Source organism: Macaca nemestrina, chromosome 5 (genome assembly GCF_043159975.1).
Source record: "Macaca nemestrina isolate mMacNem1 chromosome 5, mMacNem.hap1, whole genome shotgun sequence".
Classification (NCBI taxonomy): Eukaryota; Metazoa; Chordata; class Mammalia; order Primates; family Cercopithecidae; genus Macaca; species Macaca nemestrina.
The window spans coordinates 71,697,365-71,714,047 of record NC_092129.1 but is presented as its reverse complement, the minus strand read 5'-3'; the positions used below and the strand labels follow the sequence as shown (position 1 = coordinate 71,714,047).

At 36.4% G+C, this 16,683-nt stretch overlaps 1 protein-coding gene across 15 annotated transcripts in view; it reads left to right on the top strand.

Moving 5' to 3' along the window:
- The window catches only part of LOC105489042 (spectrin repeat containing nuclear envelope protein 1), a 536,331-nt gene that overhangs the window by 66,176 nt on the left and 453,472 nt on the right, over positions 1-16,683 (top strand). The window contains exon 1 of one of the 15 annotated variants that reach the window (XM_071095955.1): positions 1,129-1,161. The exons of 13 other annotated variants lie outside the window; for them this stretch is intronic. Coding sequence is in view for 1 of the 2 variants with exons in the window: in XM_011753642.3 (XP_011751944.2) it covers positions 8,073-8,112 (40 nt within the window). In the remaining variant the exon portion in view is untranslated. Of the gene's footprint in view, positions 1-1,128; positions 1,162-7,926; positions 8,113-16,683 lie in introns of those variants that run through there. One more of the 15 variants, XM_011753642.3, reaches the window with a different exon arrangement.

The following is a 16,683-nucleotide window of genomic DNA, read 5'->3' as shown; positions in this document are numbered from 1 at the left end:
TGCTTTCTTCCTTCCTTTTTTTAGGGTAAAAAGTATGCACATATAGAAATTAAATATAAATCCTCCCCCTTCATCATGCAGCTGTCATGAAATGCCTCTGAAGGATTGTAGGTGTGTAGCTCTAAATTTCATGGTGCTCCAGGATTCACATACACATATTCACATACACATATTCTCCATTCCTTCAGAAATTGCTAGCATTTTTGTTTGTTTGTTTCTGCACATTGAATTTTTCTTTCTTCCCTTGATTTTCCTTTTCTGAAGACCCAGATTCAACACAAGTGTCAGTTCTCAGCTAGAGGTCATTGCCAAGGCTATTATTTAAAAAGCAAGCCTAGTAATCAGTTCTTTGTTTCCTGGTCTTAAGCAGTCTCAGAAGACAAACCCAGTAGGGGTCATTTTCATTCCTTTGGGTTAAAAGAAACCTCAGAATGGAACACATTGTAAGGTAATGTTTACTGGTTAAATTTGTTGAAACTAAGTAATTGAGATGGAAAGATGTCAATTGAAAAATATCTCTGTATTACTGTGTAGGTCAAAAAAGACCAGAGTAAATATCAAATTAAATAAGCAACTTGATTTCTGAGCAGAGTCCCCTCCTTGCTTTCAGACCAGTGGGATGAATCTCCCTTTGTGTGTCCCTTTCTGAGACTGGGCAGGGCGGTCTCATGTGAATTCCTCCACATCTGGGTGCCTTTAGGGGAGAGCTCCTAGATAGATGCTTACCTTACTTATTGCTGTGAATAGGAGTTTTTTGGTTTGCTTGTTTTTCTTTCTCTTTGGTGAGGTACACTACAAAAGAAAGACTTCTTATGATAGTAGGGACTGAACCTTCCTAGGTAGCTCCCTTTATGAATTTGTAGAAGGAAGGGGATACCATTGTTTCAATTGCCTCTGATTAACGGAACAGCTGTTAGTAATCTGCAAGACCGGCTTCCTGGTGGGCATAGGTGAAGCACACCATCCATCCCAAAGTTGGTTGGGATGAAGGACTGGAAAAAGCCCAGTGCTGAGACACTAGAGGCCTCAGCAAGTCCGGCCTGTAGTGCCAGCAAGGCTGCACCTCCCAGAAAGGGTCAAGTTGACCACTTTGGCCTTTAACTAGCAACCTTTTTGTTTTTCAGAGATCTCACTGGCTCCCCCATCTGCCTAACCCAAAAGGTATGTTAACTCCCTGGCTATCCTGTTCACAGGAGAGAAGCTAAATATCATACACAGAGAAGGAAGAGTATGAGTTTTATATATGATATAGTAATGATTTATAGGCAGAGACTCAAAAGATTTTTCTGAAAGCATGGAAATATTTTGATGTGTTTGGGACAAATACCTACATAATACAGAGGAAATATTACTATTTTAACTTCTATATTGCTTGGTGCTGAACAAGAACATAGGAGCAAAAGTACACGGAAAATGTAAGATTGTGTATTTTATTTTGCTGTGACTTCATAATGATCTATTTAGCTATTATTAACATGGAAATAATTGAAGAATTCAGCAGAGTTGTCACACAGGGTCTAGACAACACGAAATAATTGCTAGACTTACACTTTTCATTTTTAAATTATTTCAGAAACTAAATTGTAAACTAAATGGTAGGTCAGTGTATTCAGTAGACTGAAGTAACTAAGAACACATCTTCATGACGGGCTAAGACCATATTCAGATCACCTGTAATTTAATAAAGGTGTATTTAGTTTATGAAAGTATGGCCTCAAGACTTGTTTCTACAGCTATTTTATTAGCATCGAAAATCAAACTAACATATCTTTACCATCAAGGAGAGGTGGTTTATATTCCCAAATTGTTTTAGGCAGAGTGCAAGAATTCACACTTTTAGGGCCATCTCCAAGAAGATCTCTGAATTAATTATATGTGTGGCTCTCCACTGGCAGAGTATTTGAGAGTATTTTGGATGCAGCTTGTGTATATTCTTTTTTCTTCCTCCATTTCTTCTCATCATTCCTAAAGCTGCTTATGACCTACTTTTTCTGTTCTACTGCAGATATGCAAATCTAGTTGTCATTTCCCACAGTGTGATTATTGATTATCTTTATTTTTAAAATTTTAAAATATGGTCTTTTCCCGTCTTTATTCAACTTACTTAAAAAATTTAAATGTAACAATAGACTAAGCTATATAAGCACGGATATATGTGCTTTTCAAACATAAACTCCTGTTATCCTACCAACAACCTTATGAGGCAAGTGTCATCATTATCTCCATTTCACAGATGAGGAAACTGAAAGAAGGAGAATCTAGATAATTTGCCCACAAGGTGATGATGAAACTAAACCCAGGAAATTGGATGCATGCTGTGAACCACTGCACCACAACATTTTCTACAGCTTATGATCCATACAGTGAGCCCCAGAGTTGATTGTGCATAAGAATCACCTGGGAGTCTTGTTAAAGCCTATTGCTGATCTGCTTCTGTAGGTCAGGATTGGAGCCAGGAATTTACATTTCTAACAAGTTCCCAGGTGGTGCTGCTGCTGCTGCTCTGAGCGCTTTAAGGACCACTGATGTGTGATAATACTGAGACCAGGAGCAATAAAGAACTAATTCATTAATGTTACTTAATCTTCATTATATGAGTTAAAAATACTGGCTTTCAAAAATGGCAACTTATTACAGCTCAAAATCTCTTTTTTTTTGTTTAAAAGTTACCCCTGGATATTATGCTTATCTCATTGTTTTTTAAATTGAATAATGTAAAACTTTATTTCACATGTTTTAAAGACCATTTTGTGAATTGCTGGTCCACATCTTTGCTTACAAATGTAATGGGACTGAAAGTTTTCTCATTGATTTTATTTAAAATTCTAAGCCAGGTGCAGTGGCAAGAGCCTGTAGTTCTAGCTACTCAGGAGTCTGAGACAGGGGGATCCCTGAGACCAGGAGTTGGAGGCTGCAGTGTGCTGACTGTGCCCGTGAATAGCCACTGCACTCTATCCTGGGTACACAGAGAGACCCTGTCTCTAAATATAAATAAATAGGCCAGGCATAGTGGCTCATGCCTGCAATCCCAGCACTTTGGGAGGCCAAGGCAGGTAGATCAACTGAGGTCAGGAGTTCAAGACCACTCTAGCCAAGATGGTGAAACTCCATCTCTATTAAAAATACAAAAATTAGCCGGGTGTGGTGGTACACATTTGTAGTCCCAGCTACTCGGGAGGCTGAGGCACAAGAATTACTTGGACCCAGAGGTACAGGTTGCAGTGAGCTGAGATCGTGCCACTGCACTCCAGCCAGCCTGAGCAAAGGAGCGAGAGACTGTATCTCAAAATAAATAAATAAACAAATTAAATAAAAATTTAACTCATATTTTTAGCATGTATTTTCTCACTATACTCTTTGCCTTTATGTTTATAATACATTGAGTATGCATTTTTTTTTTTTTTTTTTTTTTTGAGACGGAGTCTCGCTCTGTCGCCCGGGCTGGAGTGCAGTGGCCGGATCTCAGCTCACTGCAAGCTCCGCCTCCCGGGTTTACGCCATTCTCCTGCCTCAGCCTCCCAAGTAGCTGGGACTACAGGCGCCCGCCACCTCGCCCGGCTAGTTTTTTGTATTTTTTAGTAGAGACGGGGTTTCACCGTGTTAGCCAGGATGGTCTCGATCTCCTGACCTCGTGATCCGCCCGTCTCGGCCTCCCAAAGTGCTGGGATTACAGGCTTGAGCCACCGCGCCCGGCCAGAGTATGCATTTTTTAATTCTTATGTAATTAAACCTATTCCTCTTTAGTTATTTTTAGGCCTAAAATGTCTTTCTTCATTATTAAGCATATTTACTGCATCTTCAGGTAGTTATTATAGTTTATTTTAATTCCCTAAGCCATTTGGAATTTATTTTGGTGTAAAGTGAGGTTCTCAATGATTTTTTGTCTACTTTTATTTGCCTTCTGGTTTTCCATAAACTATGCATTGAATGATCTTTCTCGTTTTGTCTAGATAGACACAAGTCTCTTTCTGGACTGTGTATTTCATTGCATCCTATGGCGTGTTCTTTCTCTCTTACCACATTGCTTTAATTAATGTACGTTTTAAATCTTATTTTTAATATTTGATAGGACAAGTGATGTGTTCCCTTCTCTTGTTGTTTTTCTTTTTCATATCTGAGATTTTCTACATGAGGAAGTCAGACCGCCCTCCTTTTCTCCAGAAAGCACCCAGGAAGCTATTTTTTGACAGTAAAGATCACTTTTTTTTTCTTGGATTTTGCACAAAAATCTCTAAGTGCAAAGTTACTGCTATAATAACTAGTTAGCATTGCAATAGCAGGAGAGTTTCAGGCTCGGGGCATCATGGCAGATGAAAAAATACTCTGTTCTTTTATTCTTTTATCCTTCTCTGTTGCCTTTGCTTCAGCAGATGGTAGAAGGACTCAGTGCTAATAATGGAGCCAAAAAATCAATAGAAGCATCCAAATTATCTGTTATATATACTTCACCAAAGGCGAATTAAGATCTTTACTATTAAAGAGAAATGTCAGCACTGTGTAGGTTAGGAAAACAAAATAATGTACAGTTTTATATTATAATGGGAAAAGAAAATATTTTTCATTGAGTTATTAGTAGAATGATTAAAATGGTTATGCTTAGCATTCATCCATCTACAAATGAATGGATGAAGAAATTGTGGCATATATATAATGGAATATTATTCCGCTTTTAAAAAGAAGGAGGTCCTGTGACTTTTGACAACATAGATGAACCTAGAAGACTTGTACTAAGTGAAAAATACTGCATGACGCTTACACAATAAATGTAAAAAAAGTCAAATGCATAGAAACAGAGTAGAACAGCAGTTAACAGGGGCAGGGGGAGGGGACAGGTTAGGGAGATGTGGGTCAAAGTGTACATGGTTGCGCCACACACACACACACACACACACACACACAGAGTATGTGAAGAGATGGATATGTTAGTGTTCTTGACCATAGTAATTATTTCACTATGTATTTAAAAACATCATGTAATACACCTTAAACATATTCAATAACATGTTAATGTTTAAAATAATATAGAATAATGTAGAAAAACAAAAGATGCTTGGCAGTGCCACAAAACAAAGGGTTTGTGGATTGTTATTCTACCTGAGATTAGACGCTTAAATAATGGAAGTCACTCTTACAACTGCAGTTGTTTGTGAAATTAATATTTGAGTCCGGCCAAGCTCTAGGTGGAGTAATCCCGTAAAGACACCTTGCTGAAAATGCATCTGTGGTTTCTCTTCCTGCCTGATGTCCATTTGGCATCCACACTCTGTTGGTAATTCCACTAAGCCTTATCCTACAGCACTGTGAATTTAAGATTTAGTGCCAAAATGCTCTTTCAACCATGCTTTTAATTTAATTTTGAAAGGTAGTGGATGGACTCAAATCGCCTCTGAATCTATATTTTGCTGCCCTTGGGTCTTCCTGTGTCCCCTCTGCACCTCCCTTCCTCTCACACTTCTTAATTGCTGCTATGTTTTTTTATGTGGATATTTTTTCTCAAAGCTGGTATTGTTTCTTCCTGAAAAGAAACAACATTGGCCTTGACAGTGCAAAACGAAAATACAAAGAAAGGTCATGCTAGTTGCTTGCTTCAGCTTGAGAAGACAGAACATGTTTTTCTCAAACCCGCCAGCAAACCCTGTATTACCCCCACGTCATCCCTTGTTCCTTCAGTCTTATCTCAGTGGACTGGGATGCTTAACCTTCGTTTTCAAGAAACCTTGGTTTTCACACACACCCCAGGTTCAACACTGGAGGGGTAAGGAGCTAGAAGCTGCTACGTTTGCTTGGTGCTTCTTCCCCTGTTTTCCCCTATACACAGCTGTAGTGCTGTGGAAGAAAAAAATAATTTTCAAGGATGTAAAGAAACTAAGTTTACAAGGACATTAGTTTTAGGTTTTGTATCTTCTTTTTCTCCTTGCCCCTGTGTCCTCTGCTCCCATCACCCATGTATGTAGTCAGCGCTTTGCACATAATTTGTGTGCAGTAAATGTCTCTTGAGTCATTTAAGAAGCCTGGTCCTCATTTAAGGCTACAAACCATGTTTATTCTAACTTTTTATCCCCACAGTTCCTCGCCCTTAGTTGGCACTGAGTAACTGGATTTCCAAATGGAAATAAGGCTTAAGTGAAAAATTGGAAAGGACAAGAAATCCTATTTGTAAAGCAATTGAAAACCATCTCCTCTTATTTTTTCAGTTTTTAAGAAATATGTCCTTCCTTAGAGCCTCCTTTTTTTTTTTTTAATTTCAGCAGGGAACTTGTCTGAAAAAGGGAAGGTTTTAAAGCAAAGTTTAGCAACCTTTGACCCTTTTCTGGGTCTTAAGTGAATACCAAATAAGAATTTACAGTGATTCTAGGAGGCATTCATTATTATTTATGTCTCTATTTTACATACGGCTAAATGAAGCTATAAAGTGGCGAAGTCACCTTTTGAAATTCTCGCAGTAAATGATGATGCTGGGATCCTGAGTTGGATCTGCTGCACTCCTAGATCCCCAAATCTGTGAGTCAGTTTGATTTTTTCCCCTATAAATCATGAGAATAGTTAACATTTTTTATAAGCAAACTTTTGGGGGTTAACAAATTTGATGTTATAATAAACATTCCTCTTCAGGCACGGTGGCTCACGCCTGTAATCCCAGCACTTTGGGGGGCCAAGGTGGGCAGATCACTTGAGTTCAGGAGTTCGAGATCAGCTGGACAACATGGCAAAACCCGTCTCTACAAAAAATACATAATTAGCCGGGTGCGGTGGCGTGCCCCTGTAGTCCCAGCTACTTGGGAGGCTGAGGTGGGAGGATCACTCAAGCCTGGAAGGTTGAGGCTATAGCGAGCCCAGATTGTTCCACTGTATTCCTGCCTGGGTGACAGAGTGAGACCCTGTCTCAAACCAAAACCAAAACAAACAAAAAACAAGCATTCCTTACCCTACATGAATCAGAAACATTTTTACCAATGATTTTGTTTGTGATGTTGTTTTAACAGGCATGAGTAGGATACAACTGTTTCGTGTTTTGCCTTGAAATCCCAGGCCAAGGAATTATTTGATTCTAGACCTGGAGAGTCTCACACATCTGTAAACATTTCTTGCTTAAAAATCTAGTCTTCAATTGTCTTAGGCAGCATAAAATGGAATTTAAAAAATACTCTTTGTACATTCTTACACCTATATTTGTTTGTCCTTTGTATCGCTCTTTCTTTAACTGATATTTTACGTGCTTAAGTAATGTCAAACCTCTCCAATATTGTTTGCAAGTTTCAGAAAAAAAATGGTGTGATTCTCTTGGCAACTTGCTATGTGTATTTCTAGTATGGCAATTATAATTTGTAATGAGTGTTTTGCAATATTAGATATATGGGAAAAATTCCAGAAAGCTCAAAGAACAAATCAGAAATAAACAAGATTTTATCTTGTGTAAATATAAATACTAGAAATTAAATGCCCAGGTAACAGTGATCTAAAAAATGTCCATTTAGTTTCTTCTCCCAAATTCCAAAATTAAATTTCTAAAGTAACAATTCTGGAAGTTTTTATAAGTTGGATAATTTTTTTTCCAACAAAAGTCCCTTAAAAGTTATAGCAATTTTTAATTGTTTTCCAGCTTAATTGAGATTAAATAAAAATTGTATATATATATATATACGCACACACAATATATCTTTTCAAGGTGTGCAATGTGATTATTTGATATATTTCTTATTGTGAAATGATTACCACAATCAACACTAGGATTTTAACAAGATAAAATGCCTAATTTTCTAAATACCAGATGAAAAATGTCCCTCTTTTTTTTCACCAAAAGTGCATCTGAAGCACTTTTTGTAAATCGATATGAACACTGTCTTTGTAGACACGCTGGCACTGGGGAGCGGTGCATTTGGCTGGTAAGCAGGGGGTAAGGATGAAGAATGAGGGAAGAATAGTATGCTTTTATAGAGATGTTGCTATAGTGATAATATCAGGAGAATGCCACTAGGGAGTTGGAAGTTCCCTGGGTGAAAGCTGAAAGCTGTGTTTGGTTTAGATACGACTGAATTAGGATAATTTGCCAAAGTCAGTAAAATAGGTGAGATATGATAAAAACAAACTGCAAGACTCCGGGTATGATAAAAGGTACTATTTTGTTATTGTTGTCTGCATGTGTGTTTCTCCCTCTCTCTTTCTGTTTCTCTCTCTTTGTGTGTGTGTTTGTGTGTGTGTGTGTACTCTTTTTCCTTTATTATAATTTGAGTTGAAATACTTGGTACCAAAAAATGAATGTGTGGAGTAGACATTAAAAGAACTCTAAAAGTTTAAAATCTTTTCTTCCTATTGTATCTGAACCTAAAACTAGTGGAAGTGAAATGAATAATACTGATTTACACTCATCATTTTGGAAAACCTAAAACCAGTATTTATAGTGAAAGCCTGAATAGTGAAAATTTAGATGATTGATATTTAGGGTTTTTTTTAAAAAAAAAATATATATATATACCTTAAGTTCTGGGATACATGTGCAGAATGTGCAGGTTTGTTACGTGGGTATACATGTGCCATAGTGGTTTGCTGCACCCATCAACTCATCATCTTCATTAGGTATTTCTCCTAATGCTATCCCTCTTATCCATTTGTCTGTCAATAGACAGACTGATTCCACATCTTAGCTGTTGTGAATAGTGTGCAGGGCATATGGTGGTGCAGATGTCTCTGTGATATACTGATTTCATTTCCTTTGGATACATACTCAGTAGTGGGAATGCTGGGTCATATTTTTAATTCTTTTGAGAAACCTTCATACCATTTTCCATAATGTCTTTAATAATTGACATTCCCACCAACAATGTCCAAGGGTTTCCTTTTCTCCACATCCTCACCAACACCTGTTACCTTTTGTTGTTTTGATAATATGCATCCTAATGCATGAGGTGATGTCTCATGGTGGTTTTAACTTGCTTTCCCTGATGTTTTGTGATGTTGAGCATTTTTTCTTGTAATTGGCCATTTGTATGTATTCTTTTGAGAAACGTCTAGTCAGTCAGGTCCTTTGCCCACTTTTTTGTTTTCCTGCTATTAAGTTTTTGAGTTTCTAACATGTTTTGCATATTAATCCCTTATCAATTGTGTGGTTTGCAAATATTTTCTTGACTCCCTAGGTGGTCTCTTCACTCTGTTGATGTTCCCTTTGCTGTGCAGAAGCTTTTTAGTTTGGTGCACTTCTGTTTGCCTATTTTTGCTTTGTTGGCTGTGCTTGTAAGGTTATATCTGGAAAATCATTGTGTAGTCCAGTATCAAGAAGCTGTTTTGCCCGTGTTTTCTTCTAGTACATTTATGATTTCAGGACTTACATTTAAATCTTTAATCCATTTTGAGTTGATTTTTGTGTATGTTGTAAAATAAGGATCCAGTTTCACTTTCTTGCATGTGAATAGCCAGTTTTCCTAACACCATTTCCTGAAGGGACAGTCTTTCTCCATTGTGTATTCTTGATGCCTTTTTCAAAGATTAATTGACTGAATATTATATATGGGTTTATTTCTGTGCTTTCTGTTCCATGTATTGTTTTTTTACACCAGTACCATGCAGTTTTGATCACGATAGCTATATAATATAATTTAAAATCAGGAAGTATGCCTCTAGCTTTATTCTTTTTCCTTAAAATTGCTTCATGGTCTTTGATGGTTCCATACAATTTTTGGGACTTTTTTTTTCTATTTCTATTAAAAATGCCATTGGAATTTTGATAGGAATTACATTGAATCTGTAGATCATTCAAGGTAATATGAACATTTTGACAATATTGATTCTTCTGATCCATAAAAGGAAATATCTTTTCATGTATTTGCCTTGTCAGTTTTTTGCATCAATGCTTTATTGTTTCATTATACAGAGCTTTTATCTCCTTGGTTAAATAAACTCTTAAGTATTTTATTCTTTTTTATGTGATTGTGAATAGAATATTTTTAAAAATTATTTTTTGAAAAAAATAAAAAATGTCTTTTTGGATAGTTCATTCTTATGTATAGACATGCAACTGAATTTTGTATGTTAATTTTGTACCCTATAACTTAATTTATCAGGTATAACAGTTTATTTGGCGGAGTCAAGGGTTTACTCTATATGAGATAATGTCATCTGCAAACAAAAGTTTACTTATTCCTTTCTGATTTTGGTGCCTTTATTGCTTTTGCTTGCTTAATTGATTTGGGTAGGAATTTCAGTACTATGTTGAATAGAACATAGCACTATGTGAGATTGGGCAGCCTTGTCTTTTCCTTGATCCTGGATGAAACATTTTCAACGTTTTACTATTCACTATACTATTAGTTGTAAGCTTTTCTTATGTGGTCTTTATTGTGTTCAGATACATTTCTCCTGTACCTAATTTTTTGAGAGTTTTTAATCATAAAAGTATGCTAAGTTTTGTCAGATGCTTTTCATGTATCTATTGAGATGATCATATGACTTTTATTTTTCATTCTGTTATTATGGTGTATCACATTGATTAATTTACATATAGTGAGCCGTTCTTGAATCTTGGGTATAAATCTCATTGACCATGGTCGTGTTGAATTTGGTTTGCTAGTGTGTCATTGAGAATTTTCATGTCTATGTTTATCAGGGATATTGGCTTGTAATTTTCTTTTCTTGTATTCTGATCTGGCTTTAGTATCAGAGCAACACTGGCCTTATAAAATGAGTGTGGAAGTGGTTCATTCTCATTAATTTTTTAAACAGTGTGAGAAAGATTGGTATTAGTTTTTCTTTAAATGTTTGGTGGAATTCACCCATAAAACCATCAGGTCCTGGGATTTTCTTTGTTGAAAGATTTTTTCTTACACTTCAATCTCCTTCCTCATTATTGTTCTGCTCAGATTTTCTATTTCTTCTTCTTTTATTTTTCTTTTTGAGATGGAGTCTCACTCTGTCACCCAGGTGGGAGTGCAATGGTGCCATCTCAGCTCACTGCAACCTCTGCCTCCCAGGTTTAAGTCATTCTCCCACCTCAGCCTCCCAAGTAGCTGGGACTGTAGGTGCATGCCACCACACACCCAGCTTATTTATTTATTTATTTATTTATTTAGTATTTTTGATAGAGATGGGGTTTCACCATATTGGTCAGGCTGGTCTCGAATTCCTGATCACAAGTGATCTGCCCACCTCGGCATCCCAAAGTGCTGGGATTTGGGGTGTGAGCCACCACGCCCAGCCTTCTATTTCTTCTTGATTCAGTTTTGGTAGGTTGTATGTGTCTGGAATTTATCCATTTCTTCTAGATTATCCAATTTGTTGATGTATAACTGTTCATATATTCTCTTATGATCCCTTATATTACTGTAGTATCAGTTATAATATCTCTTATTTTATTTATTTGAACCTCCTTTCTTTTCTTTAGTCTAGCTAAAAGTTTGTAATTGTGTTTATCTTTTAAAAAACCAACTCTTAGTTTCATTGATTTTTTTCTGTTGTTTTCTAGTCTTGATTCCATTTATTTCTGCTCTGATCTTAGTTATTTCCTTCCTTCTCCTAAGTTTGGGGTTAGTCTTTCTCCTTTTGCTAGCTCCTTGAGGTATAAAATTAGGTTGCTTAAAATCTTTCTTTTTTAAAAAAATAGGCATTTATTACTATAAACCATCCTCTTAGAACTTATTTGGTTGCATCTCTTAAGTTTTTGTAGGGAGTATTTCCATTTTCATTCATCTCAAGATATTTTTTATTTCCCTTTTATTTTTTGGCCCACCGGTTGTTCAATGAATTGTTTAATTTCCACATACTTGAGAATTTTCCAATTTTCTTCGTGTTACTGATCTCTTGTTTTTTTTTTTTTTTTTTTTTTTGTGGTCAGAAAAGAGAAGATATGATTTCAACTTTCTTAAATATGATAGGAGGCCAGACAGCAATACCTTATGCCTGTAATCACAGCATTTTAGGAGGCCGAGGTGGGAGGATTGCTTGAGGTAAGGAGTTCTAGACCAGCCTGGGCAACATAGCGAGACCCTGTCTCTACAAAAATTTTTTTAAAACAGTAGCTGGGCATGATGGCACTCAGCTGTAATCCCAGCAGCTGCTCAGGAGGCTGAGGTGGGAGGATTGCTTGAGCCCAGGAATTCTAGGCTACAGTGAGTGCCACTGCACTCTAGACTAGGCAACAGATGTGACCCTCTCTCTAAAAATAAATACATAAGTAAAAATTAAATATGTTAAGACTTGATTTGTGGTCTAATATATAAATATATTATCTATCCTGGAGAATGGTCTGTGTGCACTTGAAAAGAATGTGTATTCTGCTGTTGCTGGATGGAATGTTCTATATACATCTGTTAGATTGTTTAGGTTTATAGTGTTCTTCAAATCTGTTGTTTCCTTATTGAGTTTCTGTCAGGATGATCTATCCATTGTCAAATGTGAAGTACTAAAATCTGCTACTATTCTCATATTGCTGTTTATTTCTTTTGGTTCTGTTAGCATTCATTTGATATATTTAGATGCTCTGATGTTGGGTAAATATACTTACATTGTTATATACTCTTGGTGAATTGATCCTTTTGTCATTATATAATGATCTTCTTGTCTCTTTTGACAGTGTTTGACTTAAAATCTACATTGTGCGATGTAAGGATAGCCATCCTTGTTCTTCTTTGCTTACCATTTACATGGAATTTCTTAATCCATACCTTTACTTTCAGACTGTGTGCTTCCTTAAACCTAAGTGAATCTCTTGTAGGCAGCATATAGTTAGATCTTACACTTTTTAATCCATTTGGCCACTCTTTGTCTTTTGATTAAAGAATTTAGTACATTTACTTTTAAGATCATTATTGGTAGGTAAGGACCCAGTACTGACATACTGTTAATTGTTTTCTATTTTGCAGTTATTTTATTCCATTCTTCCTCTCTTGCCGTCCTCTTGTGATTCGATGATTTTTTTTGTGTGGTGGTATGTTTTAATTCCTTTATCTTTGTGCATCTACTTACAGATTTTTTCTTTTTGGTAACATGAGGCTTACATGAAACCTCTTATAGTTATAATAGTCTGCTTTAAGCTGGTAACAATTTAACTTTGACTGCAAACAAAAATTCTACACTATAACTTCTCCTCTCCCTATGTTTTACATTATTAATGTCACAATTTACATCTCTTTATGTTGTATATCCATTAACAAATTATTGTAGCTATAGTTGTCTTTAATACTTTTGTCTTTTAACTTTTATATTAAAGTGACTTTTATGGCACCATTACAGTATTATGATATTGTGAATTTTACTATACTGTCACCTTTACAGTGAGATTTTACTTTCATATAATTTCATTTTGTTAGTTAGCTTTCTTTTAACTCAAAGAACTCTAACATTTTTTGTAAGGTAGTTCTAGTAGGGACTAACATCCACAGTTTTTGTTTATCTAGGAAGATCTTTATCACGTCTTCATTTCTTAAAGACAGCTTTTCTGGATATAGTATTATTGGTTGATAGTATTTTTCCCCCACCAGCACTTTGACTATATTATCCCACTTTCTCCTGGCCTGCAAGGTCTCTACGGAGAAAACTGCTTGTAATCTTATGGAGTTTCTCTTGTATGTAACAAATCACTTATCTCTAGTTGCTTTCAAAATTCTTTGTCTTTGACTTTTGAAAATTTGATTATAATATATATTGGTGAAGATCTCTTTATGTTTAATCTTTTTAGGGTTCTTGGTAGTCAGATATATTAATGTTTATTTCCCTCTCTAGATCTGGGAAGTTTTCTGACATTTTTTTTTTTAAACAAGCTTTCTTCTTCTTTCTCTCTCTCTGTTTCCTCTGAAACTCCCATAATATGTATAGTGATTAGCTTTATGGTGTTTCATATGCTCCGTAGGCTTTCTTCTTCCCTTTTCATCCTTTTTTCCCCTTCTTGATCTTCTGACTGAATAATGTCAAGCCTGTCTTCAAGCTTGCTAATTCTTCTATTTGATTGAGCCTACTTTTGAAGCTGTCTATGCAATTTTTTCAGTTCAGTTATTATGTTCTTCAGCTCCAGAATTTTTGTTTGGTTCTTTTGTATGGCTTCTGTCTCTCTGTTGAACTTCTAATTTTTTTCAGATGTTGTTTCTAGATTTGGGTTAGTTGCCTTTCTGTGTTCTTCTTTAGCTCACTTAGCTTCTTTATTAGAAGATTATTTTAAATTATTTCTCGAGCAATTCATGGATCTTCATTCCTTTAAGTCAGTTACTGGTACTTTGTTTGCTCCTTTGGTAGTGTCATATTTCTCTGACATTTGGTTTGTTGTGGCCTTGAGCTGGTGCCTATGCATTTGAAAACATAGGCACATTTGCCAGTCTTCAACTGGCCTTAAAGGGAAAGCCCTTCACCAGTCAGCCTGACCAAGGATTCTGAAAAGGTCAGCTGGAAAGGTCCATGGATAGGCATGCTACTGAAATCCTTGGGAGGGCTGGCCTGATGTCTTGGTCAGGGGACAGATGGGCTGACTTGATATTTTGGACCATGGGAGTCAACCTTGGAACTATGGTCCATTGGGGTGGGCCTGGTGACTGGGTCTGTGGAGGATGGCCTAAAACCTAAGTCCACAGACAACAGTCAGGCACTGGGGTGGACTTGTGGCCTGAGTACATGGGGGCATTCCTGTACTGGAGTTGGTCTGGCACCTGGGTCTACAAGGGCAGTCCTGAAACATAGATCTGCATGGGCAGGCCCAAATCCTCGGTCTGAAGGGGCCAACTTGACACTAGAGTTCACTGGGGAAAGTGCTGGAGTCTACTTTGAAGTCAGGTGCTCACTTCACTATTCTCCCTCATATGAAAGTTGTCTCTCCATGGTATGCTGTACAGGCTTGGGAAGGGGGTGATATGGGTGGGTAATATGAAATTGTCCTTCATACCCTCTTCAGTGTATGTGTTTATTTCTGTGCTCTACTCAGGCACTATATTCCTTAGCTCTTGTGAAGATATTTTTGTTGCATATGAATGGGTTGTTCAGATTGATGTCTCTGAGGAAATGAGCCCTGGAAACTGCTATTCTGCCATCTTGCTGATATCACTTTGTTTTCAGATCTCTTTTAAAATGTGAGGATGCCTCAGAATTTCACCTCTTTTTCACCATGTTTACATATAGGATGATAACCAGATGCTCTCAAGTTTTCCTCTGGTATCACAGCAGTTTTTCTTCAGTGATAACCTTGAGGACATAGGTAACTGAACCATTTTCCCTACTAGGAAACAAATGTAGATACAACAGTAAGTTTTATTCCGGTTTAGCTACGTGGAATTTACTGATAACAAGCTTGCTCTGGATATAGATTCTCATATTTTCTAAAATCTTATATAATATATACCATGCATTCTTATAACTCATTGAAATTTAGTTATGATGTTTGTTTATATATAAAACCAACATGTTATATTGTTATTTATCAAATTACATGAATTTATTCATATCTTTACATCATTGCAAGTAACTTTCCTTGGGTTCCGATTGTTCTGGGTTTCAGCGAAATAATGTACTTGCTTAAACGTATACTAATTTAAAATACAATCAGGTATTGCTTCACAGTGAAGATACATTCTGAGAAATGGATTATTAGGCAGTTTTGTCATTGTGTGTACATCACAGAGGGTACTTACACAAGCCTAGATGACATAGCCTACTACACACCTTGGCTATGTGTTAATAGCTGTTTGCTCCTAGGCTATCAACCTGAATAGCATGTTACTGTACTGAACACTGTAGGCAATTGTACTACAATGTTAAATATGTGTGTGTCTAAACATATCTAAACATAAAAAGTACAGTAAAAATACAGTATTATAATTTCATGTGGTTCATCATTGGCTGAAAAGTTATGTGATGTATGCTTATACTGGGGGAAGGGATTGAGAATGTAAACAGAATATCTTTTCCAATTTCCCCAAAGACATAACATATCTATAACAAAGATATAATAATCATAACAAAAAATATGAGTTTATTTAAAATCAAGAGTCTCTATTTTACTTCTTTGCCCTTCCTAAGATTTCTCATCATGTTGCTTTTTCAACATCTCACTTCCCATTTGTGAGTATTTGAAATATAAGTCTTCCTCTTTTAAGATGTCTTAAACCCCGTTACCTTCTGGTGATTTGAGAAGTAACTGGTTAAAGACAAAAGAAAGTGATGGGCCTGTGGAAAAATTAGAACTTAAGTTGTACCTACAAACTTTTAAATTAAAATGTTTTCTTGGAAGGTTGCTGATGAAGGAAAATACATTTGGGGCCCAGATTCTGCCTACATGCCACTACTTGGCAATCCATGTTTTTTATTTGTATAGGCTCTTGGGTAATGATGTTTAAGAGCTGGAAAAACAGCATCATATTCAGGAAAAATAATTATGCAAAGGGTGGATGATGATATGGAGGTCAGAGGGCAGAACTAGATAATGGCTGCCAAAGTTGTCTGGTTAGAGAAGTAAAATGGTACCTTAGACAGGCAGGCTCAGAGGGTAGAAATATACAACCAAGTTTGGTTGGTTAAACTGAGGAAGCATATGAATTAGTAAGAAATTGATCGAAAAACTAAGGTGTCTAAGATGGTTTGGAGAACTCCATGAATTGGCTGCCTCAAGAAAGCTATGGTCCCTTCCCTGTCCTTGCACTGTCGATCTTTTGATCCAGAAGTCCTCAGACTTTTGATCCAGTCCTCAGAAAAGTACAAAAGTGGGCCTTGAACACTTTG